Genomic DNA, 26,249 nt, shown 5'->3' on the forward strand with positions numbered 1-26,249 from the left:
TTTCAAAGTTAAAAAGAGTAAGACTGTTCATTTTATCTGTTGACTCTTTTCCAAGAGGGAAATTGCTGGAGCAGCATTAGAGCTGGGACTAATTAGCAGTAATAGATGGGAGTGAACTGCACTAATAGATGCAACTGCCGGATAACAGGGAATTACATGAGGATGGTACCAGGGGCTTCCACATCTAGAGCACATTCATTTCCTTTTTCCCAAATTTCAGCTAATAGCTGAGCCCCAGTAAACTCTCCTGTCAACAAAAGCAGCTGTGAGCATTCACTGCACATCCACCCTGGCTTTGGGGATTAAAACCATTATTTTACCTTCGTGAATGAAAGGATCACACAGGACCCCACTGTTGCTCTGGGGTCTGATCCCCACATGTTCTTTCCAGCAGATGTCAAGTCCAAGCTTCAGCCGGAGCACACTGTATGAGAATATGCAACTCTACCATCGCAATGGCTAGAGAGCTGTAATTTACTTGCTATGCAAATTACAGCTAAAAAAATCTTGACTTCAGTTAAAAATAATTCATTACTCACTCAAGAAAGAAGATGATCAAGAAGTTATCATCTTAGCAGAAAGAAAAATTATTGAAAACAAAGTCATAAAACTAGAGGTGAGGAGATGGAAAAAAAAAAAAAGTGTTTTGGAAACTTTGAAACAATTTATTCAGTTGTTCTGTACAAGATTAACAGTTTTCATACCACCCCCACTATCTTCAGCAAGACAGTCCCAACACACACACACACACAAAATATAATAGTAAACCGCAGCTCTTGCGCCTGGAAGGAACTGCCGTACTAAGTGCGTGCCGTGGGAGCCTCGCCCCCCGCGCCGTCACAAAAGTGTCACAAGTTGCCTCGTCAAGGCAGAGACACCAGACTCCTGGCTCCCCATCGGCTGTCGGGTTTCCGCGTGGTTCTGCCTTGCTGCGACTCTGCTCCGTGCCATTCACTCACTCATCATAGCATGTAAAGAAAAAAAATATCTCACGGAATCTCCACCAAATAAACATTTCCCTGAGGCAAGAGGCTTCGCTAAATTCCTAGAAGGAGGGCGTTCTGCTCAGGCCACACGCACGGGTGCCTCCCAGCAGAAGCATTCAAGTGAAAGCAAAGAGAGGGAGTAGAACCAGTACCTCGAGTCACTCGCTGAGGGTCCCTGTCCTGCCAGGTGTCTGAACGCTCTTTTCAGCTACCACGGGAAGTTGAAGGTGCAAAGTACCTCTCAGGATTAGGCCTTCAGCGGGAACCACGCAACATCCACTGCTCAGAGTCCATCCATAACTGCTGTGCTTAGTTTTAATAACACAAGTTCTGTCTTTGGCTCTTTTGCTACAACCTAGGAATTTTCTGTAAACAAATTTTAAATCTGAGCTCCTTTTTTTGTTCGTTTTTAAGTACAAACAATGCAATGATCTTGGGAAATTATGTATCAGCTTAAATTGAAAACAGTCCATCTTGGTTCTTACCAAAAATGGGGAAAAACTAAAGCAGGTTATTTGCTGGTATAATCAGTGTCAGCATCCTTCGCTAGCTAAAGGAGGAAGGCTGAAAGCTTTTGTTTGAAAAGCCAGTAAAGTCTATGCGGATCAGAGCTACCACTGCACAATTAGGATGTTGCTGTGGGGGCCTAAGATAAGGCAGACTGGGCAAAAAGGAGAAAACTCAAACCCCATAAAGCTCAGCTGGCACCACAGCCTGCCCTTAGCTATGCACAGATTGACAGGGTGTGCTCAGGAGAAGCATTTACGTATAAGAGTTAAAAAATTAAATAGGAAATTTACACCCCAATTCTAGCTGGTCCCCTATTCCTGCAGCTGTAATAAGCACATGATCCTAGTGCAGAAATCATCAAGGAGAGCAATATTATTCCCTGGAATTCATTTGACTAGTAGTGACCTTGGTTAATCTAGATCATTCCCTCTGCCCACCAGAGATCACAACTGACGACCCTAGGAAAGAATGGCTTCAGGGGAGGGTCTGGAACCTGCTGGCACAAACTCGGATAAGAACTGGTGCTCTTGCTGGATTTGGTACTGTTGTTCACAGTTACCAAGACACCACTGAAGTCCAGACAGTGCAGCTTTTTCTTTTGATGTGCAACCATAAAAAGCTCTATTAAATAAAACAGAATACATTTTAAATACAGAATGATTAAAAAAAGGGTTGAGAAGCACACAAAATAGGGCTGAAATGTGTGTCACTAGTCCATTCTTGCTCCACCATAAAAGGCACTGGAATTATGTCTTCCTATACACGTGACATGCCGAGAAGTGTTCCATTCAATCCAATGCATTCGATGGTAATGAGGATAAAACTGAGCAGGAAAAAAAGCATCCATTTGGAGGAAAAAAATCCAAAACCCAAAAGAAGTAGAATTCTCAAAGTCCATGACTGCATCAAAAAATGTCTCTCTAAAGAGTCTTCTTTCTCCTCCAGAGGGGAACATCAGGTGGTTCATTAGATTCACCACAGAGGAAATGTTTAAGTCCTTCAATGAACTGTAGCACAGTTTCATAGTACAATTGAAAAGTCAGTCAAATGTCTTCAGAAAGCACTGGCAGTGCTAGAATTATCCATGTAAATCCAAAGCCAAAGAAAGAAGCACCTTTCACACCCTCCACGGGGAGACCAAGGAGGTAACTGGACTTGGAGGTACTTGGCAGATACAGACACAGGTGGGTGGGAGTCCCCTGCACGAAAGCCAAGCCCCCCGAGTCTCCCTGTGAGTTCCAGCTCCTGCCAGTGCCAGGGAATGCATGAAGGGCAGCAGCAATAAAACAGTGCTACAAAATGCTTCTCTCGTTAGGGCATGTCTCATGGTGGTCCGTTGTGTAGGGCTTAGCTGGGAAAGCCTCTGAACAAACACAGCAATGAGTTTTTCATCACGGTTCAGCCTGTCCAGTTGATGTGAAAAAGAAAAAAAAAACAAAACAAAACAAAACCAAAATGAGACACAGCCGGTATCCAAAGTCCATGACCTGTCCTCTTGGTTTTATCCTATGTGTGTTCCAGCTCCCCTCCTTGCAGACATCACAACTTCCGCTGCTGCGCGTTGGACCCTTTGCCATGAAGCTGAGAAGCATCTGAAAGAAAACAAAACCAAATGGGAAAGGGGTTCAGCATCAGCTCCAGGGAGCTGCGTGCAACTGGGGCAACCAGATCTCTGCACAGGAAGACCTACTTTTCCCTTCCAGCACCAGGGAATCCGGGATAAGAGGATGTGCTCGGAGATATCTCACACCTGGGAGCAGCCCTGCCTCTGCTCCCCACTAAGGGACACGGGAAGCACTGAGGGTCTCCTGTGGCCTCCCAGCAAAAGCACCATGGCATACATTCAGATACTGGTTGACTAGCCAGCCTGTGTCCTTCTCTAAAAAGCCTCCCTACCACATATCCTAATCTAGGAAACCAGAAATACTTGGTATTAGTTGCCCTGCACCTAAAGGTGGTTTGATATCACACCATTAGTACACCTTTGCCATTGTAATGAAGGCTTCAGGTGCCCACTGATCACCAACAGGAATCATAGGAATCTAACCACTGAGGTAAAAGAAATAGACATAGAAGGAAAAGAGAAAATGCACTGAAGAGAAAAAGGAAGGAAGTTTAAGGAAGCAGAAGTTTTCCAGAAGCAATTAAAACTGCCATCAGACCATGATGAACAAATGGGCGCACTGAGACACGTGGTTAAGCGGCAGCAGCGCTGAGCAGCACAGCAACAGCTTCTTCTCCAGGACAAGGACAGTTCTTTCCATGCAAGAGCTCAGTTTCCAAAGTGAGCAGTCAGAGCCATCACCACAGCACCAGCACGCAGGCACCTGCACCAGCAAATGCAGCCGTGACAACACACAAACAAGCACAGAATGCTCCTTGATCAAAAGCTTTTTGATAAACACCTATATATGCACTTTCAGTTAAGACATCAATGTCTCCTTGCATTTGTAGCAAGCTCCCAACACACCAGAGTCCTCACAGCTTTCAGACAGAGCAACGCTGCTGTGGCCATCTGGTTATATAGCCAACCACAGTTCATTCCACAAAACAAATTAATACATTTTAAGACTATGGTGGCCATTTAAATATTATCTGTGTTCTTCTACAAAGCACCACAATTGACAATATTAAGCACTAGGCTCCATCTCCAATCTCTGTGTGAAAACACCAAGTGAGAAAGCGTGTCGCTGCTGAAGCTGTCTCAATGGTCACGTTTTCTTCACTTATTCCTCGTTACCTCTTGTCTACTCACAGCTTATGACAACTCCAGTAACCACTTGAAATTCCCTCAAATAACAGGACAGAAAACTCCTTCTGGTTTGAACCCAGGCTGTCAAATGTAACCACCTCACTCTCCAGTAACTGTGGATTTACAAACAGGAAGGGTCTGTCACACCAGTGATTGCTGTTATAATAGTAACTTCTGCTTCTCCTCTACCACATTGGAGTGGCATAACAACCCACCTCAGACAAACTTCAGCAAAAGAAGCAAAACCAACTAATTATTTGAATTCTCACCTGTGCACAGCATTCTTCTTTCTTCAGCAAAGAAGTGCTGTGCTCAGCAGTCAAGGGCATTTCAGCTCATACAGCCCAGTAGGACAATCACAACCTGAGCAGGCACTGAGACAATGGCACTGAACTGCACCCAAGTGCTAATCTTGATTAAGAAAGCAGCAGTAGTGATTATCGACAGGATAAGCAACTCCCTGAAGCAGGTAAGCCCAACCTGCTGGCCCTGCATTTCAATTTACTGAATGCCGCATGGATCCCCCTACTCCTCGTCTTCCTCCGCAGCGCCACCACATTTACACACGTTCACAGCCCACCAGGCAGGGCTCCATTTATATGCAGAGAAGGTGTTCTTCAGAAATCTCTTGGTTTATGCATTGCTTCTGCAGGTGTCAAACTGGGGCAGGAACAGGCTTAACTGCAAAATCATCACTTCAACACCGAGTAAAGCAGTCTCCATTTACACTACAAACTTGTCACAAAGGAGATGTAAGCAATTAGCTCAGTGCACAGACACAGGACATTCTGGTCTGACACATTTTATATAGGTCACTAGTAACAAACTCCACAGAGCCAGAATATTCATTCCTGGGCAGTCCTGGCAGACAGTGCATAAACATGCCCAGCTCTAATCCTGGCAGGATAGTTCTTCACCACAACGCAAGAAGCAAAGCTGGGTACCTCCAGGAACCAATACTTGCTACAAGCTCTGAGGGCTTATCATTCCAGAAACGCATAAGTTTACCCTGAGTAACAAAAACGAAAGGACACGGAGCGCTACACCTCGCTTTGTACCTTGGGGAGGCCATGGGCTCTAGCAACAACTGCACTGGTCAGACAACGTGGATTACCACTCTGCTTTCAACCCTACAAGTATCCGCTGAGATACAGGATGACTCAAAGCAAAGACAAACATGACCGTCTGACAAGTTACCTGGCAAACTTTGCGGTAAATGAGTGGACAGGGCAGAATGTGGGAGTGGCGCTGCATGGTGGGGGCTGGAGTGCAAGCCAGCCAGAAGACCTAGAGAGAAAAACAAAGAAAGGAGCGGGGAAAAAAAGAACAAATATACATCTAAGATAGAAATGAGCAGAGGAGCAGCAACAGTTAGCCTATAGCTCAGTTTCCAGCTATTGGGACTTCTGGGCTAGCTATAGGGATGTGCCCAAGGTTCTCCAAATGCAACTGCTGGAAATAAGTGCATGAACTACAGCATGAAGCAACAGCAAGAGAGATGGGTTGATCTGCAATGGGTTAACACAGCCAAGCGTTGGCGTTCTCACGTTATTCAACAACATAGGTGCAAGTAACACATGGGCATGACCAGGACGATACTCACTGTGGCCAAGGCCGTGGTGGAAAGTTCCTGGAGCAGGTCCTGTAACTATTGCATCTTTTGATACCCCTGCTTTAGCAGAGGAGTCTGAACTGAAGGAGATGACATGAAGAGGGAAGGAATGAATAGGAGAGATAATACCTAACGGGGTGGAGCTCAGGGCGGCTGGCAGCTTTGGATTGCTGGACTTGTAGGATGGAGCCAGTACACTTAAGGAGGAAGAACTCGTTAGCAGCACAGCTCCACTAGTTCCTTTCTGAAAAGCAACAGAAAAGGTCAGTCAGAAGTGGGAAAATCAAGGCATGGCATCATTCATACTTAGAGAAAAACTGCAAAACATGGAGTGCTCAAGAATTCCTCCTTGCAAGAAACAGCCTCCCAGCCAGGGCTCAACAGCTGCCAACTCTTGAGGCCACCTGGAGGTGCACAGGACACTGGCACTCCTGCTGCTGGGTGCTACGTTCTTGTAAACATGACTTTACTGGATTTCATGCTGTCGTTCCCTTACTCTGGAACTGTACCTCCATTAAGCAGAGGAAAAGATTACACATTGCTTGCGAGCTCCAGGGAGGAGGCCTCCTACTCACTTTTACAGCATATCATTGCTGACAACTCAAGGTCTGGCGTAGCCCTGCACCCAAAAAAGTCATTTGAGACCTCTCCCATGGAGAGCTTTTCAGATCCCTGTGACAGTAACAGACAGGGTGCACAGGCTGAGCAGTACGCATTTTTCAGACTCACTTAAATATACTCATTTAATTGCCCAGCTCTTTCCACTTGCCACAAAAGAAGGCAGGTATGAGCAGCCAACAACAAATTAATACAGCAGCATTATGAACAATTACTTTTTTGTTATAGATGAAAATTAAGGCACTTATATAATTAAATACAATGGCTGAATAACACAAGTGTGTACAGGTAACCCAGGAGTCCTTCATGAGATGTTATATCCCAATGAACTTGCCACTGAGCTCGATTCCAAACATCACCTCAGTAGCTTATGGGAGCAAGCAGGGAGCAACAGAACATGGACAGAGATAACCACCAAAGAAAGCTGGGCAGGCATTTTGAGTTTATAGCCCAGTACCACAGGTTATTTATTCTATAGGTCACCCATGAAAAAAGTGGCAATAATACTAAAACTGCTTGTGATAATTTAAGGAAGGTCAAGATTGCAGACCATTATAATTCTATTTTATGCAATGATTTTTAGTTCTTGTGATAACTTGCCTTACTGCACTTGCTCCTGACCCAAATGGGAGCCCTGCTGTCCCCATAACTTGCAAAGTCAAGGCAGGAACATTATACAGCCTATGCAAAAATTGCAGTCTGGAAGGTAACACAGTTATTTTGCTTAGTTGTAACTTTAAGCTGAAAATGAAAGCTTGCGTTCCAGAGTGCAAGCCCATGGCAAAGGCCAGGACTTCCTAGCCTACACAGCCAAGATCCAGACAGTCATTCAAGAATTTCAGGAAATTCTTTTGAAGTCATCACTTTACAGTAGGTCTGAACAAGTCTGGAGACAGCCTGACACAATGCCCTGCCTTCTGGCTTTTGGTTAGGCCAGCGCATCCCTGCTTACCGGCACAGAGGTAGAAGATGCGGTGCTGCTAACAACAGCTGGCTTTAGGGAAGAGGTCAGCAATTTGGCCACCCCTTGAGTGCCCCCACTAGAATCTCCATTTGAACCTCCTGGAGGTGCCACCAGAGTCAGCTTCTGCGAAACAGGCATCTTCTTCGCTGAGGAGCTTGAGGAGGGGCGGCTGGAAGCCTGGCCCGAGGAAGGGGTCTGCCCACTGGGCAGCAAGCTCCCAGAGGAGCAGCCCTGGTTTGCAGAAGCTCCAGATGAGGAGCTGCTGGAAGAAGGCCCATGCTTGGAGAGGGAACCAGAAACAAAGGGCGATTTGTAAGATTGTCCTGAAGAGCTAGAACCACTTGAGTGCTTTCCTGTGTGGCTGAGAGATGATGAGGATGAGCTTGGGCTCTTGTGCGAGCTGCTGGAGTTTTGGGTGCTGCCTGGTGACATGGAGGAATGGAAGCTCTGAGCTTTGGCTGATGACTTGACCTGCTGGAGGAGCGAGCGTTGGGGCAGTGGGGAGGAGGACTTGGGATTCTGGAGTTTGACAAATGGAGCCGGGGAGGTGAAAGTTTTTTGTAGCTGGGTGCCTGAGTGAAAGACCTTCACCTGAGAAGCCGGCACTGAGGCGGAGGTCTGAGGCCCATGGCTTGGCCGGACCAGGCTGTGGTGTTTCTGTTTAGCCTGGTGCACATCTGGAAGGATTTTGCTGGGGGAGGCTTGGCAGGAGAGCTCTTTGTAATTAGAGTTCTCTGTCTTTTTGTCTTGAGAAGACTGGCCCAATGCCAGGGCCTGCTCAGCCAGGAAATTTAGAGGAGACTGGAGGGAACCAGAGGATGATGTAGTGGAAGGGCTGGACTTTGGAAACGTCCTCTTCTCCTCTGAGGATGCAAGAGTTGGGATCTTCTCTGGTGGAGCTTTTGGAGCTCCAGGAAGAGTAAAGTCAGGGCTCCCTCCCGCTCTGCTGTTCAGCACAGCCAGTTCCTTAGAGACTGCTTCGAGGGAAGAAGTGGGATTACGAATTAAGTCCTCATCCAAGGAGTCATCCAGGAAGGTGGTAGGAGTGCCAGCGCTGCTGGCTGCTTGGGCTGTCTCAAGGGACAAGAGTTCTCTCGTTTGAGCACTGAGGCCCAGAGCTCCTCCCTGGGGCTCTGCAGACAGAGCTAAGGTGCTGCTTGAGTGCATTGAAGGAACAGAAACCGACACCTTTTTATCTGGCTTACAGGAAGATTCCTAGAACAACAACAACAAAATCACAAGAGAAGGCAGTCAGAACACAAGCAGAGTTTACTGCTGAAAAGGGAAGGGAAGATTCCCAATTTGGGGATAAATGGCAGAATAAGCACGTTCTGTGCCTGCCAGGCCCCCACCTCCCTCCCAGCTGCTGCTGCCATCAATTTAAACTGCTGTTCTAGTTGTTTTTTCAAGCCCAATACTGAATAGAGCCATTTCACTGTACAACTTCCTTGTACCTAATGTACAGATACAAGACTCACATATAGGATTTAAGATGACAGTCACTTGACTCTTGGTATATGTCAACCATGAGAACCAGAAAACAAAGAACTCACCTTCACTTTCACCTTAGTAGAAGCTACAGCTTTCTTCTTCGCCCTGTTTCGAGGGAGACAAAAGAAACATGGCTTACTGAATGCCTGCAGGGAAGCATCCAATTAGGGAGCACGCTTGGGCCCTCTTAATGATGATCCACTGAGTCTTTTGCAAAGAACCAAGGGAACAGAGGCAGCAGCTCAGGTTGCTAGGATTCAAAACCATAAGACATTTGGTTGCTGCTCTAGGAAGCCCCAACTCCCACACAGGGGAATAAATTAGGGAGCAGAGCAGAGTCTGGAAATGGCAGCAGAGCAGTGACAGCACTCAACAGACATGTCCTGCACCGGCTGCAGGGCCAGGAGCTACTACAGGAACCCACTGCTGACCTAACTGGAGCAATACCCAGAGAGAAACCAATACAGAGACTGTTTTGGAGAAAAGCTACGTATTTCTTTTAGGTTTCCAGAAGAAGTCAAGGATGCAAAAGCATCTGCCAAATTCACAGAAAACAGATCATTTTGTCTGGTCAGATACAACCTCTGGTACAAGACATCCCTGAACTGCTAGGACAGTATGGCTGAGGGAAAGGTGACCTTACACACTATTTCATACACCTTCTCACACTTCTCCTTGCTCATCCAGTGCCAAGAACAGGACCATCTGTCAGACAGACATCAGCCTAAGTCCATATCTTCCATTATAGTCCATTATAGTCCATTATAGACTACCAGCAAGATCCACAAGACCCTTTGGCATTAAAGCACCTGCCCAGCTGGATTCCGATGGCTCTCTTGTTTTGCCACCCACAAGCCTGTGGCACCCACCTGCACTAGCTTGAGCTCATTGTAGCCCTCCTTTACCAGGCAACAAGAAAGGGCATCCAGAATCCAGTAAGGACCGACTGAACAGGTAGCAATAACCACAGTGCTGACACCACACTCCATTTTACCTTGATCTGCCTTCCCAGGACTAGCACAGAGGCCTGACTCCAGTCTGTTGAACAAGGCCAGGAGGCAACCTGGCTCCAAAGTTATCATCTTTGAGCTTAGTGTAAGGCTAAAGCACCTCAGGAAGGCTGTGGTTGGGAGATGTCACACACACAAACAACTGCTTTCCCTAGACCTCCCCAAATGAAGCAACACCAAACTATCTGATGGGAGCCAAGCAAGGTCAGGTGTTCCTGCATAATCCACCCAGGCCCCAAGGAACGGAGTTGACCAGTTATCACTCCAAAGGAATGCTGCGCGATACTCACAGGACTGATGTGAGGTGTCCGTGTACACGCCTGCTCTCCTTAAACAGTGTCCTAAGAAGGGAAGAGAGCAATGAGAAGTGATATCCAGCAAGACCCAGTAGAGCAGCTGGGATCACTGGAGATAATAGCTGCGCGGTACAGCAGGGGACTTAGTGAAATTAATATCACAGAGAGCAAATATTCATCCCTTTTCCAGGAAAATCCTCCTGAGCTCCCCCACACAATTCCCTTTCTGGGGAGGTCCGCTTGTAGGTGCTGGAAAGGCCATTAAGGCAGTTGTTGAACAACAACTAGGGAAAAAGCTCTGCCAGCTTAAAAAGCTGACAGTCACTTGGAGAGGCAGTACAATCAGTCAAGCTGGGTGTTACTGCTGCCGCAGATCATCCAAGAGCTGGCAGACCATACAAGAGCTCTTCATCAGCTTCAAGGGAGCAAAGGTTACCTTCCCCTGCCCAAAATGCAGCAACATGGATGAGAAGCCTTTGCACGTTGCCTGTCTCTGTTGCCTTCGCGTCCCCAAACAGCTGTGGTGACTTCTCAAATCAGCACAACCATTTCTGTAACAATTGATTAACCACAACTAATAAATAAAGCTTAATCCAAAATGCTTTACTACTAGGGCTAAGTAAACCAGAATCTCACAGGAACGCTATTGCACCTAAACCAGCTGCCGCTCAGCTGCTTTCTTAGCTGTCAGGGTGAGAAGCTTATAAATACACCTGCAGTAATGCCACGTGGAGTATGCTTCCCATCTGCCATTAACAGCTTGATAAAGACTTTAGTCATCCTTTTTCTTTTAAAAAACAAGCTTATTTTAACCCTATATTCTGTCAATCTCCTTTTAGTGCTAAGAAAACAGAATCCTGGCAGGACCTCTCTGAAGCCAAAGTTGCCGCTCTGTCCATCTTCAAATTCCTCTTAAAGATGAACTTCTGTGATCATGATGACAGTGAATCAAGCTGACTTGTCCACAAAATTGTTTACAGTTCTCCTAGCATTGCCAGTCCCTTCTCTTCCCTTTCCTTTGGCTATCAGTTTACTCTCTGTCTTTAAACCACAAAGTCACAGAATCATAGAGTATCTCAAGTTGGAAGTGACCTGTAAAGATCATCAAGTCCAACTGCATTAAGACCCATCAGGAGAAACCACTGTCCTTGAGCCACTGGAAGCAACCAGGAAAGCCCCTTTTATTCAGTTGTTCTGTAGTTAATTTCACTGGAAGGTCCTCCTACACCGAGTCTTAGGTGAACATCCGTACACCTAAGAACAATTTCACATATAAACTAGGGGCAAAAATATTTTGATTTCCTCTTATTTAAATAAAAAAGTTTTCAAACTTGGCAAGCTAAGACCCTCAAGCTGGTAATATCTTCATTAACTAAGTAGGAATCTGCATGCACCTCCCAATGCCATCATTCAGCTCCCATACACTACAACACCACACTACAACCGTGCATATTACTGTACTTTGTGTGCACATGCTACTGCAATAAACAGCTGTAGACTTTTCCAAATGGATCTGTAATGTGCTACTCATACTTACGGCTCTTAAGAACTGGTACCTACTTCTTCCTTTACACCCCACAAAACCCAAAAAGTAAATTCCGCAGAGAGAAGACAGCACTGCCCAGCTCTTTAAATGCAAAGAGACAGAGATTCCAGTAGTAAGACTGTACAGTTGTCCTTACTTTAAAATTACTGAGCTATACAAAGCAGGCCAGAAGCTGACGACAGTCCCAGCAGCGTGACTCTACAATTTGTATGGCTCTGTGCAATTGCCAGCTCAATGGCGCAGATGATGGAGGGCATGAAAGAGCAGGAAACAGCAGCGAAGACACCAGATAGGGTAATGAAAACTACACCAAATTCCTGCTCACTCTGCTGACTCTATGATCTGTGTAGTGTAAGTCCGTAAGCCACTAAAACTTTGTGCTTTGCTTTCTTTTGGGAATACTCTAGGGAAGACTTCCTGAAGTGTATGAAAAATTTGTCCTTCATGAAACAGATTAAAAAGTGATCCTATGTAATACAGATTCAAGAAACCACAGGCCAGTCAGCCCCAACTCAGTCCCAGTTCTACCTTGTAACTTGTTACTGCCAGTGGCATCCTTCAGAGGTCAATACTGGGGCCAAGACTACTCAACATGGTCATTTACAACCTGGACAACAGCACAGCCTGCACTTTTAATAAGTCTGAGATGACGTGAAAACAGAGGGAGGGGACAGAATATGTTTTGGAGGGCAGGGCTGCCATTCACAGGGACCTTGACAGGCTGGAGAAAGGGGCCAATGCAAACCTTGTAAAGTTCAACAAAGGCAAACACAAAGTCTGGCAGCTGGGATGGAATAACCCCACACAGCAACGCAGGCTGGGCAGCAACTGGCTGTGTAGCAGCCTTGCAGAGAAAGACCTGGAGGTCCTGGGGGACAAGCTGAACATGAAGCACTGCAAGAGTGTAGTGCTGAGAACTAACTATATACTGGCACGTATCAGCAAGAACACAGCCAGTAGTTCAAGTACTTACTCCCCTCTGTTTAGCACTTGTGAGGTCACATCTGGATACAGCATCCAGTCTCAGGGTACCCACAATACAAGAGAGATGGCAACAAACTGGAGACAGTCCAGAGCCACTAAAACGGCTGAGGAACAGGGACACATGACAGACAAGGAGAGCTTGACGGAACTGGGTTTGCCTATTCTGGAAAATCTGAAGACCAAGCAGGGATCTAACATCAGTCTTCCACCACCTAGAGAGTGTGGGGGGCAGGGGGCCATAAAGAAGATCAAGCCAGACCTTTCTCAAAGGCACATAGTAAAAAGAGGCAATATTCAATTCAGTGCACCAAGGAGAATTCTGATTGGAAATTAGGAGAAAAGAGTTCATGAAGAGTGACCAAGTACCAGACCAGGGGTCCAGAGATGCTGTGGTAGTCTCCAGCGTTGGAGATTTCCAAAACTCCACAGGATAAAGCCCTGAGTGCTCTGATCTAACTTGGAAGCTGGCCATTCTTTGAACATGGTGGGACTAATAACCTTCCAAGGTCCCTTATGACAATGAATCCCTGGAGTACAACTTGATGCTTGCTCACCTGGCCTGCATCCAGCCTTTTGGCCAAAGGGGCTTCACCTCTCCATCTAGGAAGGTCTTCACAAAATCCTCTAGAGACTGAGCCTTATTCTTGTCAAGGTCATAACCATCCAACTTAATCTTCACCAAGTGGCAAAGCAGCTCCCTGAAGAACAGGAAGATTTCAAATACAGTTACGCAGATTAACTTTCCCCAGTTGGAGGTTACGCTGTTTATCAGGGGCTGGATAAATATACCAAGACATGCTTGGCTCTGCCTAACACCTCGCTAATAAAACCAACCCTGCACTGCCTCCGCAAGAAAGAGGAAAGGAAAGGCACGTTGCTTGCTCCATGTGTGCAAGCAGAGTGACGTGCCAGGGGAGAAAAGCCCTGTTACCCCTTCCCATGTTAGTATCCTGAAGCAGCAGAGGTAGGAGACCAGTGCCAGAATTACAGGTGCCACCAACAACTGCAGAACTGAACCCCTCTCTGCAGACCTTTGTGCTGAGAGGCAACGAGACAGCAGGACGCAAAGCTTGCTTTGTTCTAAATCAGTCAGCCGTCTACAGAGCAGCATCCCAAATTGTTACAGAACATGATGAAAAAGACAGCAGGATTGATTCTCATTTTATCCTCTGTCCCTCTCCCCTTCACACAGCACTCTGTTTTCTGTCAGGCCCCTGGGTGCCAGAGGCAGCAATCCCCATTAGCTGTAACTGCTTGCACAACCACAAGTGTGGTCTTTTTAAGAATCCAGGCTGTGGGACCTCAGCAATTCAGCTGAGTTCCTTCTTTTCCCAAAGATATGTCCCTCTCATTTGGCCTCTGCACCACAGTTTCTTAGTCCTTCTCTCAGAGTTGGCCTGTGCTTGAAAACAGCTTATTTTGCAAAGTATATAAGGATGATCTTTAATAGTGGCTTCCATAAACAGCACAGTCTGCCACAAACCTCTAAGCTGACACTTACTACAGATGATGAGTGCTGATCTGAAAATAAGATACAAATACTGAAATGCTTCACTTCCAACTGCATACAACAAGACAAGTTATAGGTTCACTTAATATCTAAATTATGCAAACCTGATTTCATCATTCCATTGAAATTTCTTTCGTGGTCCCACAACACGCTTTCCTCCCTTTTCTTCATCATCATCATCATCAGAACAAACTCGATCTCGCTGGTCTTTGTCCTTTTCCTCTTCCAGCATCCTAAAATGGAGACAGAGATAATGTGGAAGACATTGACCTCCTGATTCAAGGACAAGATTAAGTATCTCTGAACAATACTGTTCAGAGGTCTCAACAGTCAATGGCAAACACACGCAGGAAAAGGGCCTAAATCTCTTGCTTAGGGTGCAAGCTGAACTAAGTGCTCAAGGTTAAGAAACCTCCCAATACTGTGTAATGGAGACCACAGGACCAATCAAGGTCTGGCTGCTCTCAGGCTGCCATGGTCCTAAAAATACACCCACACAGAAGTGAAACACTTCAGCCAAGTTTCAGTCCCATCAGTGCTGCTGCAGTCAGCATCACCACAGATAGCATGAAGAACACACACAGCTTAATTAGGCCAATTAATGACTGTCAGCAATTTTTGACTACAGAACAAAAATAGGTGGTATACTTCATGAGAGCAGCCTACACATCACAGTGAGCCTGCTGAGAAGAGCTACAGATGCATAACAAGCAAGAGAGGAGCTTACTTGGCAAACTTGGCCTGAGTATGGGCTTGGCATTCCTCCTGGTACTTGGCCATCTGCTCTGGCATGGCCCTTCCAATGGCTTCCTTTAGCTTCTGCAGAGGTTCCTTCAAGCGGCCGCCCTAGAGCAATCACAGAACGCGCTGAGTTCCACGTGGCCTGTGCCAGATGAGACACCCAGATCTGGCAGGTTGAGACCTGGCCAGTTTTGAATCCACACCACCAGACATGGTGCCAGCACCATGCTCAGTGGAGGACACCACCACATTAGGTAGGTAACAACCATGCTCTAGAGATCAAGGGTAACACGCACACCAGACAGGGCTGTCCTGCCAAATGCACTCACCTGCTCGTACAGGTAAAGCTTACGGGCGCGCTTGACCAGAGTGTCCTTACTGCAGGGGAAGAATGCAGCCAGGTGGGCGTACACCCCTGAGCGGATCTGGCTGTTCAGCTCCCGGGTCTGCAGCTCTATGCTGAAGAACAAACACACACAACTTTAAGCAGGGACCTGGCCAGCATTCCCTGAGCAACATAAATCCAACTGACAAACTACAGGACAGTTCTTCAGATTTTAGAATCAACAGACTCAAGCTCTTTATCCCAGGCTGTGCCTTTTAGTAGAGTTTCAGAGTGTCTGGAAAAGGAACATCAGGACGTCAGCCATATCATTTATCCTGCAGTGCTTTCTGGCAGCTGAAATGCAGGAGCATCAGGCAATGAAATGGGAGGTATGCACTGCTTATGTCAGATACTACAGATACAACAGTTTAGATCAGGATAATATAGAGCCAAACTTTATCCCTTGGGCTTGAACATACTTTGCAGTGAGTAGGTTAGAGAGGTCAGTGTGTGGCAAACCCACCTACACAGTTATGTATAACTTAGGAGACTAGCTTTTTTTCAGTGTCACTAATAAGTGTAAAAAGCCCTAACTAACTCTATGGCAAAGTCATACAAATCTACCTAAATCTCTTCTGAATGTCATTAAAGTTATCACTTTGACAACAGATTAGGACTGTTGGTGCAATCAGCACTGGAATGCGGAAAGGTGGTAATCACCACTTGAAATGAGAGGCAAACAGACTCACAAACTTCCCTTCAGCAACTCCCTTCAAGTGCCTTGAAAAACCTTAATGAAATTAAAGCCTCTGTGTAACTATTATTACACTGCGATGATCACAAAGCTGTGTGCATTCATCAGCCTTCTCCAGGCACGTGAAGAAGAATGAAGCCACTATGAACAGCTGTGTGAAGCAACACTGGCATTCTATAATTGGGGGACTCGAAAACAGAGAGAAATGATGGAATTCCTCCAGTTTGTGCAGAATGTCAGTTGAACACAGCAGCCTTATCCCATGTATAAAATATTCCATATAGCATATAACTTCAATAGCAAGGAACATACCTGACATCTCTGACAGAGAGAGATTTACTGTTCTTGTATCAAGCCATGATCACAGGTCAAGTGACCCAATTTAGGCACATGGATATGAAGCATCATCTTCAGAACAGGCCTTTGTACACACCCTCCAAGATTCTCCTACCTCAGTTATACATCACATTTAAACTGAAAGCCATTTCTAGAAGATTTTCATGTTATCCTAGGCATATTCTGCATGGAGGACCTGTGTAAGGACACCCCCACAACTCCTGCTAAGCCTGCTCCTAAATTTACCAAAAATGCTCTGGCTAAGATTCTCTTTTCCCACTCTACTCTCCCAGCAGCACTTACTCCAGTATGATGTTGTTGATGTCCTGAGTGAAGAATCTCTGTTTGCCTTCTCCCTCCGCAGCTCTGGCAGCCTGGAAGTGAGCAAACAACACAAGTCGTCAGTTCACAGACAGAGACAAGCACAAGCAATCAAGTGTTTTTTAAACTACTTCAGAAATACTGTAAAACAAGGCACGGTTTTATTCCACCAAACTCTGCACCTGCTGTAACTGGGCTAAAAGATGCCACAATCAACAGACAGAAGAGGGATTGTGTCCTGTCCTCTCCTCTCACACCTCCTCAGTTCAAGTTCAACCTGCCATCTGAACTGGTAAGATCATGTCCTGCCCACAAACCTTCCCATTCTGGATTCTCCTGTCCAGATGCACTAGAGTTACTATGCTGGAGCGAAGATTCCTCCATTTAACATAGCAAAGGAGACAGCTTGGCAGCAACTGGCCTCCCTGGCATACTTCCCATGGGGAGAGAGGGCAGTTCTAGGGCATGGCTTTAACTTCAGGTAAGAGCTGTTAGACTGAGTAATATGAGCACAGAACTTGTCCCTGGAACAAGAAAGATCATCCTAGTTACATTTAAGGACCGTCAGGGATACTCATCATTAGGCTTTCTAAACCAACCTGGACACTAAGCCAAGAAACCAACAGAAAGAGTAGCAGCCACAGGGGATATGTTATTTCCAGTCAACACCATGGAAACTGAAAAAAAAAAAAAATCCTGTTGAGGAAGCTTCCTGAGCTATGACTGCAGCACACACAGTGCTGCCCAAAAAATCACACCCATGAAAAATATGTCCAGTGGGAAAATAATTCCAAAAGATGAATGATAGCAGAAAATTGCCAAGAGTTTTCCATCTCCTCTGAGTGGGACTGTAAACAAAACTGAGATTCACCACAAGGCACCACATCAAGTTACTGATTCCTTGCATGGGAAAGGAGACGGGGAGATAAGGGTGTGTTTTTGAAATCCCCTGATTTAACATTCCAAGGCTGAGGCTGGTAAGTGATTAATTTATGCCCAGAAGGTGTACATTCCTCTCTGTCAGCAGCAGGTCATAGACAGCTGGTGATATCAAAGGAGAAGGCTCAGGGCTAAAGAGAATCCTCAACAGGAAAATTCTTTTCAGAAGGAGAAGGTTAAAGTCAAATCAGTTCAAGTAGAAAAGGAAATGCCAGGAGGATCCATTTAACTCAGGGGATGCTCCCAGCTTCTGAGATGGGAGAGACCTGGCCCTCAAAGGTATGGCACCTCTTCTATCCCACCTGCAACAGAGTTCACGTCGCAAAGTCCTAACTGACCCACAGGTTTCAGTTTGTTAAATCTTGTATTTCTCCTCCTTGGTTTATTTTCTTAGCATACACACTTCATCAACAAGAGACACAGCAGCAGGAAAATTTAAGTAGGACAATCTGTGGGTAGCTTGATATTACACTGTCTTGCAGCAACATAACGATTAACTCGATATCATGGGAGCCTCCACAATATTCTCCTTTAACTCAGATATAGTTCAAAAACAACTGTTTCAGTGTTTTCTGTTAACAGCCTGTATAGCAAACAGAAGAGCCCATTCTTGCTATCAGCTGTGGCAATACTTTCTTCAATTCCTCCTTCTCCTTCATCTGCTCACCAGCACTATATACACTTAAAGTTTCTCAGCAAAACACTTATCTTTAACAGCAGCTTATCTTCAGTAACAGGAGTTACTAAGTAAGAGATGCTTAAGTAACAGGTGCTCTAAATTGATGTGTCCCAGAAGGGAGAACACACACCACCACAGAGCTCCAAGAGCACTGTTTACGAGTTAAAATTGATGTTTACAAACAACACTAGTAGCAGGAGCAAAACATCTCAGCATTTATTGACATGCTGATGGTGACAGCCCTCAGAGCAGGGAAACCCCACAGCAAGTCTGAAGACACACTTCTGTGACATGCCAGGAGAGGGATCCCTGACCAGCACCCAGAGCTTCCCAAAGCACCTCACATTTTGGAGAAGTCCAACTGCAGGAGGAGCTACTGATGAAAAGATGGGATCAGTCTTCCAGAAATTAGTATATTCCACTCCCTAAACAGTACCCCAAGGCTGAGATGTTAAAAATGTGTAAAGAACCCAAATTGCCAGTGACACAGCTCCAATGTGGGCGATGCCAAATTGTACCCATGCCTCAGTGAAGGCATTTGCCTGCATATGACATGAGAAACGGTTCTAACAAATCCTCAAGCCCCATCTACAGGGCTTTTCATGCCTTCTCACACTGTAGAGCAGGTAATGCTTTCCAGCTGCATCCACATATTACTAATTTATATACAGATCGCTGCACACCATTGCACAGACACTGTCCTGACCATCACAGCACATTACAACTATTATGGTGGAATTTGTTCTTCGGCCTCATTAGTTCACATTTTAAGTTGATTCATCTTAAATTGACTTTGGAAATTACTTCTTGCATCTGATCCATACTTTGCCAAGAGAGGTAAAACCATACAGACAGGTGGGATACTGAGTGTTACATTCAGTGGATGACAAGACCAAAGACTTTTATACTACCTGACATCCAGACACTCAAGAAAGTCACTTGGGCATAAAAGAAAACTGGGTGACACAAAGGTGTGATCCCACATGGCACTGCAAAACTCCCCCACTGGAGTGCGCTCTGGCTCTGGGCAAAGCTACACAAACCCAGCAGAGCTGTTCCCCCTCCAGCAATCACACAATCCTACTGTCCCACAAACTGTCATACCTGAGCCAGCTCTTTGATGCGTTTCTCCAAAGGGGCTGGCAGACCTTCTGGGAGGGATGGTGGCTGCTTGAAATCCTGCTCTAAGCCCATCCCAATAGGGTCGCTCCCATCTTCCACATCAGCAAAGGGACTCCCTTCTGGGGATTCACCCAGGAGCCGCTCCAGATCCAGGTCCATTAACGAGTCCATGGCTGTCGCTGCCTGAAGCAGGTCGTTATCACTGGTGTGGCCAAAGAGGGAGAGCAAAGGGTCAGATATCACCTCCGCCTCCCTTGGGGCTGGAGGTTCTGCTGAAGGAGGCACCACTTTCTGCTCTTCATCTTTTTTCTTTTGAGCATCCTTATCCTTCTGAAACTTCTTCAGCATCTCCTTGACACTAAGAGCACCAGAGTATTTCTTCTTCTTCTTTTCCTTACTTGCATTTAATGCCGTAAAGCTGTAAACAAAGTACAGAGGATGAAAGAATCCAAATTAATACGAGATGAAGGGGAAGAGGACACCTTAATCCTAGTTCACTTCAGCTATTTGCAACAATCCCCTGGAACGTCTTAGCCCCTTAACCAGTTACACCAGGAAAAATATTCTATGGCCTGTTAAGGTCCTGATGCTTGTTCAGCCTGGAGAACAGAGGGCTCTCCTTCCTCACTGCAGAGAGCTGACGGAACTTAAACCATCTCCACAAACTTATGCTCTTATTTAGCTACACGCTTTATTCCAGCATGGAAGATTTGAAAATGCACAAACAACTACTGCAGAGGAACTGAAGCAAGAGAAAGTTAGCGTGACAGCAGCTGACACTTTTTGCATATGAAAACCAGGAGAGCAAATTCCCTCTCTTTCTCTTAGGGCTCTCCAATATCTGTTCCCACCATCAGTGCCTAAACAGAGCTCCACAAAAAAACAGCCAGCTCCGTCCCTCTGTGCTCAGACACTCTCGCTGTGGAGCTTTCCTCCTTCCCTGATCATCAGCTGCCTTTCTCCCACTTCAGAAGCAACAGGGGTTTACCTGCTGGTGTTTCTGCAGCACACACTCAAGCCAATCCCCCCTGCAACAGGTACTACTGCAGTGTAACAAATGTTGCCCACAACCCTGAAGCAAGCTGTCGAGTAGAAAGCATTCCCTCCCGCTCCTTACCCAGCTTTTGGGAACTTGGACTTTTTTGATTTCTTTTCCTTGTCATAAGAATCATCTTTCTTCTTCTTCTTCAGTTTTTCACTTCCATCTTTCAACTTTCGCTTCTGGGGAGAGTTAAAACCAAGTCACAATCAAAGCACCTTCTTGTGTAATTGGACCTGCACACCCAGAACCACTCTTGGCCCCCTCCCAAGAATCTGTGCAGCTCCTTCCCCACTGGATGTATTAACCCAAACCCCCTACATCTATCACCATGGTTCTGGCACATACTGTCTTCAACACTGCACAGTGCACCCAGCTTGTATGCTAGAGATGATCCTATCAATAAAGGTAACAGCATGCCAAGAGTTCCTGTTCTTTCCCTTTTAGCCGACTCGTTTCAGCATTATGAAAACAGGGCTGTCTCCAACAGACATTGCCACCAAAGAGAAAGACATCTCTAACAGGGGAAATCATTGAGAAAGCTGGCTTGCTGACCTTGGGACACTTCTTCTTCTTCTCTTTAACATAGTCATCTTCAGATTCAGACGCCTGCCGAAACTGCAGTGTTCCTGAGTTGATATAAAACCCTCCATACTTTGTAGTAAGAGAAGCCGGAACAAGCTCATCATACTGGAAATAACAGAGAACAATCTGTTGGCACTGGAAGCTTTGTTACCTAATTCTGCAGCTGAGCTGCTTGGAGAATGGAGTGGGACTTGTGCTTCCCCAAGAACAGAGAGGGCTGTGGGCATGCCTGCTAACCAGCACCCTCCTGCCCTGTGCTTGCCCCAGGCGCTCTTGTTCCCCAGCCCTGGCACACTCCTGCCTTGCACCCAGCTCAGGTTCCTCCCAGACACCAGCAAATCCCCCATGGCAGACAACTTAAACCACCCTCACGCCCCCCCGTACTCACTGCTTCAGAATTATCGATGAAGGAGTCAGATTCATCGTATCCATACCCCATATCAACCAAGTCCTGTATACGGTCTTTTCTACGTCTCTTGCCACCCTAAACAAGAAGAGATTGACAGCGTGTTCATCCTTCTTTCCCAGTTACCACGGGTATAGCCCTGACACAGGACACTGATGCTGGCTCCAGTACAGAAAAGAGAATGAGAACTTTTTTGCTCCTGGCAGCAGCGGAACCAAACCAACATCAACTCCTGTCATACTGTAATCTCAGGACATAGTAAATCCAGTTTAGGCCTTGTCATACAGAACCAAAACTGGTGCAGCCAAATGAAACAAAACACTGACCTGCCAGACAGGCTGCCTTTGTGCCAGCAGACTATACATCGAATTGAGTTTGCACCCCTTCAACATTTCTGCCAGTGCAGAGATGGATTGTTCCTCCATAACTGAAATACAGTTGGTACAAACTCGGTACTACACATATCAAACACACGCAGTGCGTTAGGGTGACCCATAAGTCAAATTTCTATCACAAGACAATACAGCAACTGGCCATTCAGAAGTGCCAGGTGTAAAACATAACACAGCTTTATTGCCATCAACAGAAGTAAAGTGAGAGAAAGAACAGCAAGGAAATGGATATGAGAGATCAGCATCTCTCAAACTACCCAGTGTAGCACTGTCCTAAGGGCAGCTGACTCACCAGAGCACTGTGCTTAGAGACTTGACAGATTACATCATGCCACAGTGACAAAGCCTAGAAATTAATTTTTGCTTAACAAAATTAAATTTTATAAGTTACAGTAAGTTATTTGCCACTACAATTGAAAATGTCATTCACTTTAATCAGACTCTCTGATTTAAGAGCATATCTGAACCATTTTCACGGACCACAGCCCCAAGACAGGAAAGGAACACAGAAAACAGCACCTTCCAGCCAAGATAAAGGACTGCAGAACAGGAACATAAAAGCTAATGACCACTAAGTCTACTGGTTGAGAGCCAAACAGCATTACCCATTCTAGGCGGTAACATCACATTAAAAAGAAAAACTTACATATTTTTCTTCAAACTTCCTAGCAAGAGCCTCCACTTTATGCCTTTCCTTTTCATCATCATTAAAGGGATCAGTAGGTTCTTTCTTCTGTAAAAATAAGAGAGACAAAACCATCAGAGTCAATGCTGACACAGCCACCAAGAGTCTATGTATTAAACCCATCCCAACTAGAGCACCCAGGCAGAAGCTCAAACAAATCAACCTTTAGCACAGTATTTAGTATAGGACTGTTTGATATCTTCATCAATGGCACAGGGGGATCAAGTGCACTCTCAGCAAGTTGACAGACGACACCAAGTTGAGTGGTGCAGATGACACACCTGAGGGACACGATGCCATCCAGAGCAACCTGGACAAGCTCAAGATGTGGGTCCATGTGAACCTCATGAGGTTCAACGAGGCCAAGTGTGGGGTCCTGCACCTGGGTTAGGGCAACTCCCAGTATCAATACAGGCTGGGGATGAAGGGATTGAGAGCAGCCCTGCCAAGAACAACTTGGGAGTTCTAGTGGATGAAAAAAGCTGGACACAAACAGGCAATGTGCACTTGCAGCCTAGAAGGCCAATCGTATCCTGGGCTGTATCAAAAGAAGTGTGGCCAGCAGGTTGAGGGAAGCAATTCCCCTCCTCCGCTCTGGTGAGACCCCCCTGCAGTGCTGCCTCCAGCTCTGGAGCCCTCAGTACAGGACAGACATGGACCTGTTGGAGAGGGACCAGAGGAGGCCACAAAAATGATCTGAGGCTGGAACAGCTCTGCTGGGAGGACAGGCTGAGAGAGTTGGGGTGTTCAGCCTGGAGAAGAGAAGGCTCTGGGGAGACCTGATTGTGGCCTTTCAGTACTTATAGGGCGACCCACAAGAAAGATGGGCACAGACTTTTTAGCAGGGCCTGTTGCAATAGGACAAGGAGTGATGGTTTTAAACCAAAAGATGAAAGATTCAGACTAAATATAAGGAAAAATATTTTTATGCTGAGGGTCATGGCCCAGGTTGCCCAGAGAGGTGGTGGATGCCCCATCCCTGGACACATCCCAGGCCAGGCTGGATGGGGCTCTGAGCAACCTGAGCTGGGTGAAGATCTCCCTGCTCATGGTAGGAGGTTGGACCAGGTGACATTTGAAGATCCCTTCCAACCTAAACCGTTCTGTGATTCTGAGAGTGTCTCTCTGTTTTGGGTGCTCTCTCAGCTAGGTCTGTATCTGCTTCTCCCAACTCTCAAAAACAACAACAGGCAGCATGAACCATCAATTGACTGCTAAACAGTTCTGAAAAGCAACAGTAAAAATTAGTAGAATACAATCAATTTTCTTTTCATAGAAAGGCACCCATAAACAAAGTTTAAATGCTACAGAAGTTCGCAGGCCATCAATTCTTGAGAATTGGCTTTCAAAAGACAGAATTGTCAGGCAATGCCTGGAAGTACCATTTTCACCACACAGGAAGAGATGTCAAGCATTGAGGTGGAAATATTAATGTCCAGTAGAGCAGAGTCTCACAAAAGACGCAGCCCCATACTGTAGAAGCATCTCTCCTTCGGGTGCTCTTCAGAAAAGAGCTGGTCATAGCTGCCAGCCAGCTAGGTACCAAAAATCACTTTAATCAAGCAATTCCAAACTAAACGAACATTACATCCTGCACTCTGCCACCAACACATCACCTTTCTAACGTGACATTCCAGCCAAGGCAAAGGAGTGAGACAGTGTGGCCTGACAACAAGAACCCCTGCCTGGATGCCAGTTCTCCTGCCTGCTAGACACCCACCCACCCTCCTTCCGCCCCTCAGCACATCATAGCTAACAAACAGACAACTCTCAAAGCAGCAACACTGGAAAAGCCTTTGAAATCTTCAGATACAACAGCAGTTCCCCACAAGCCACGAGGACACTCACTTTGTCTCCTGAAGAACCACCTTTTACTTTCCCTCGGCAACTCTTCAGAAGATCTGGGTAAAAAAATTCAGGACAACGCTTGTGATCTGGTTCGAAGAGAGTAAGTGTGATTCGAACGGCTGTCGCAGGCGGTTCAGAGTCCTGGGGCTGCTCTCCATCGTCTTTCCGAGACCTCTTCAAGAAGCTGCTGCTCAGTGGACCATGGAGCGTGGTGAACGAAACCCTGTGGGGCTCTGTCATTGCTACAGCCAAGTCTTACCAGTCCTCATGGCATAGTTCCCATTGCCTCACAAAAGCTCTGCCCCAGCTGCACAGATATGGATTTCACTGGCTGGTTAAGAACAACTGAGGACATTGGCAGTAGAACAAGTCATTTGATTTTTAAGTTTTCTTGGGCAACGACAAGTGTCCGTGCTGCTAGAGCTTCCTGCAATCATAAAGGAAAGAAAGAAGTCAGTTCTAGAACCAGAACTCCCTCCAATGCCGCCCACCACCCCATCTCCTGCTTCACCCCACGCAGCTCCCCTTCTGCTGGCTGATGGCAACACATCTCGGGAGGAACCAAAGGCCCCACCAGACCGGCTGGGACACAGCCCAGCAGCCCTGGGCAGGAACACCGGCCTGGGCCGCACTGCCCCGGGTAGGGGCTCTGCTCCGGCCAGCAGCTCAACCGCTGCACGGAGGCCCGGACACCCCTCGCCCTGCCCTGGGCCGCTCACCGGCCCCTTCTCGCTGCCCTTCGGCCCGACCCGCGCTCCCCGCGACCACCCGCCGTGGGGAAGGGGAGCGCGGAAGGCTCCGGTCGGACCCCGCGCCCTCGGCTCCGCCTGCAGCACTGTTCAACAACGGGCCCCGCAGCGGGACGCGGCCGGTAACGGTCCCGCGTCCTCGGGGCTTCCGTTCGGCCCGGGGAGAGCAACCCGGAGCCCGGCAGCCGCGGGGGGCTAGGGGGAGCCCCGGGCCGGGCTGCGCCGCCGGAGGGAGCCCCGGCCGCTATGAGGGGGAGCGGGCCGCGGGGAGACAGAGGCGGCCGCACGGCTGAGGGGAACGAGGGCCCCGGTGCCGAGGGGGCAGCGCAGGACGCCACTGGCCGGGCGGAGGAAGCAGCGGAGCCGGGCGGGGCAGGGCCGGGGCCGCCCCGCACTCACCGCCGCCGCTGCGGGACGCGGCCGCCGCCGCCGAGTGACTCCCGGGCCGACTCCGAGCCCCGCTCCTATGTCACGTGCAGGGGGCGCTGCCCTCGCGCTGAAGCTCCGCGGGCCAATCACCGCCGTCGTCACAGTCACGCCTCGGAGGAACGGTCGCCCTGACGCCCGGCCGGGCCCACGTGACGAGGGCGAGCCTATCCGCGCTGCCGCTGCTGCCCCGTCCCGGCAGCCCTCGCGCGGCGGCGGGAGGGAGGCGCAAGATGGCGGCCATGGGCGGACGTTAGTTTTGCCAATGATACTAAACTACGAGGAGTTGTAGGTTCCTTGGAGAGCAGAGAGGTCTCAAAGAGCGATCTGGATAGACTGGAGAGCTGGGCAACCACCAAATGCATGACATTGAACGAGAGCAAGTGCCACATTCTCCACCTGGGGCAGGGTCAGCCTGGTTACACGAGGGGAAGAGGCAGGAGCTCTGTGTTCTCAGTGCCCGTGCTGGGAGGAAACCCATGCGGAGGACAGGTAGAGGCCATTTCCCATCTTATTTATACCCACCCTCTTCCACTTCCTGATACCCTTTGCACTTAGCTGATGGCATCAGCTCAGACCTAAATCATCAGCAAACAAGATTAGAAACCGCAGGGATGGCAATG

At 47.2% G+C, this 26,249-nt stretch overlaps 1 protein-coding gene across 8 annotated transcripts; it reads right to left on the reverse strand.

The window, feature by feature from the left end:
• Window positions 1-9: 9 nt before the first annotated feature.
• UBN1 (ubinuclein 1) lies at window positions 10-25,675 on the reverse strand. Of its 8 annotated transcripts, none has more exons than XM_082064489.1 (18): window positions 25,600-25,675; window positions 24,452-24,878; window positions 22,565-22,651; window positions 21,509-21,604; window positions 21,091-21,225; window positions 20,614-20,717; window positions 19,479-19,914; window positions 16,739-16,809; window positions 15,350-15,479; window positions 15,007-15,125; window positions 14,384-14,512; window positions 13,324-13,467; window positions 10,234-10,284; window positions 8,996-9,038; window positions 7,431-8,657; window positions 5,990-6,104; window positions 5,446-5,535; window positions 10-3,088 (listed from the first exon to the last, which is right to left on the reverse strand). In XM_082064489.1, the coding sequence occupies exons 2-18, from the start codon at window positions 24,689-24,691 to the stop codon at window positions 3,036-3,038; spliced, it is 3,270 nt and encodes a 1,089-aa protein (XP_081920615.1). In that variant the 5' UTR covers window positions 24,692-24,878; window positions 25,600-25,675; the 3' UTR covers window positions 10-3,035. The 8 variants fall into 8 exon arrangements, with proteins under 8 accessions (XP_081920615.1, XP_081920612.1, XP_081920616.1 ...); XM_082064486.1 differs by having other exon boundaries at window positions 5,852-6,104; XM_082064490.1 differs by lacking the exon at window positions 13,324-13,467 and having other exon boundaries at window positions 5,852-6,104.
• Between the last annotated feature and the right edge of the window lie 574 nt (window positions 25,676-26,249).

Source organism: Streptopelia decaocto (genome assembly GCF_964273445.1).
Source record: "Streptopelia decaocto genome assembly, chromosome: 13".
Lineage (NCBI taxonomy): Eukaryota > Metazoa > Chordata > Aves > Columbiformes > Columbidae > Streptopelia > Streptopelia decaocto.

Excerpts from the sequence above, each read along its gene's own strand:
- UBN1 (XM_082064486.1), bottom strand. The coding sequence starts at position 24,691 with ATGACAGAGCCCCACAGGGTTTCGTTCACCACGCTCCATGGTCCACTG. Across the intron at positions 16,810-19,478 it reads GCATCAAAGAGCTGGCTCAG|GCTGCCAGAGCTGCGGAGGG; the intron begins GTATGACAGTTT and ends GCTCACTTCCAG. Across the intron at positions 3,089-5,445 it reads TTTACCGCAAAGTTTGCCAG|ATGCTTCTCAGCTTCATGGC; the intron begins GTAACTTGTCAG and ends GTTTTCTTTCAG.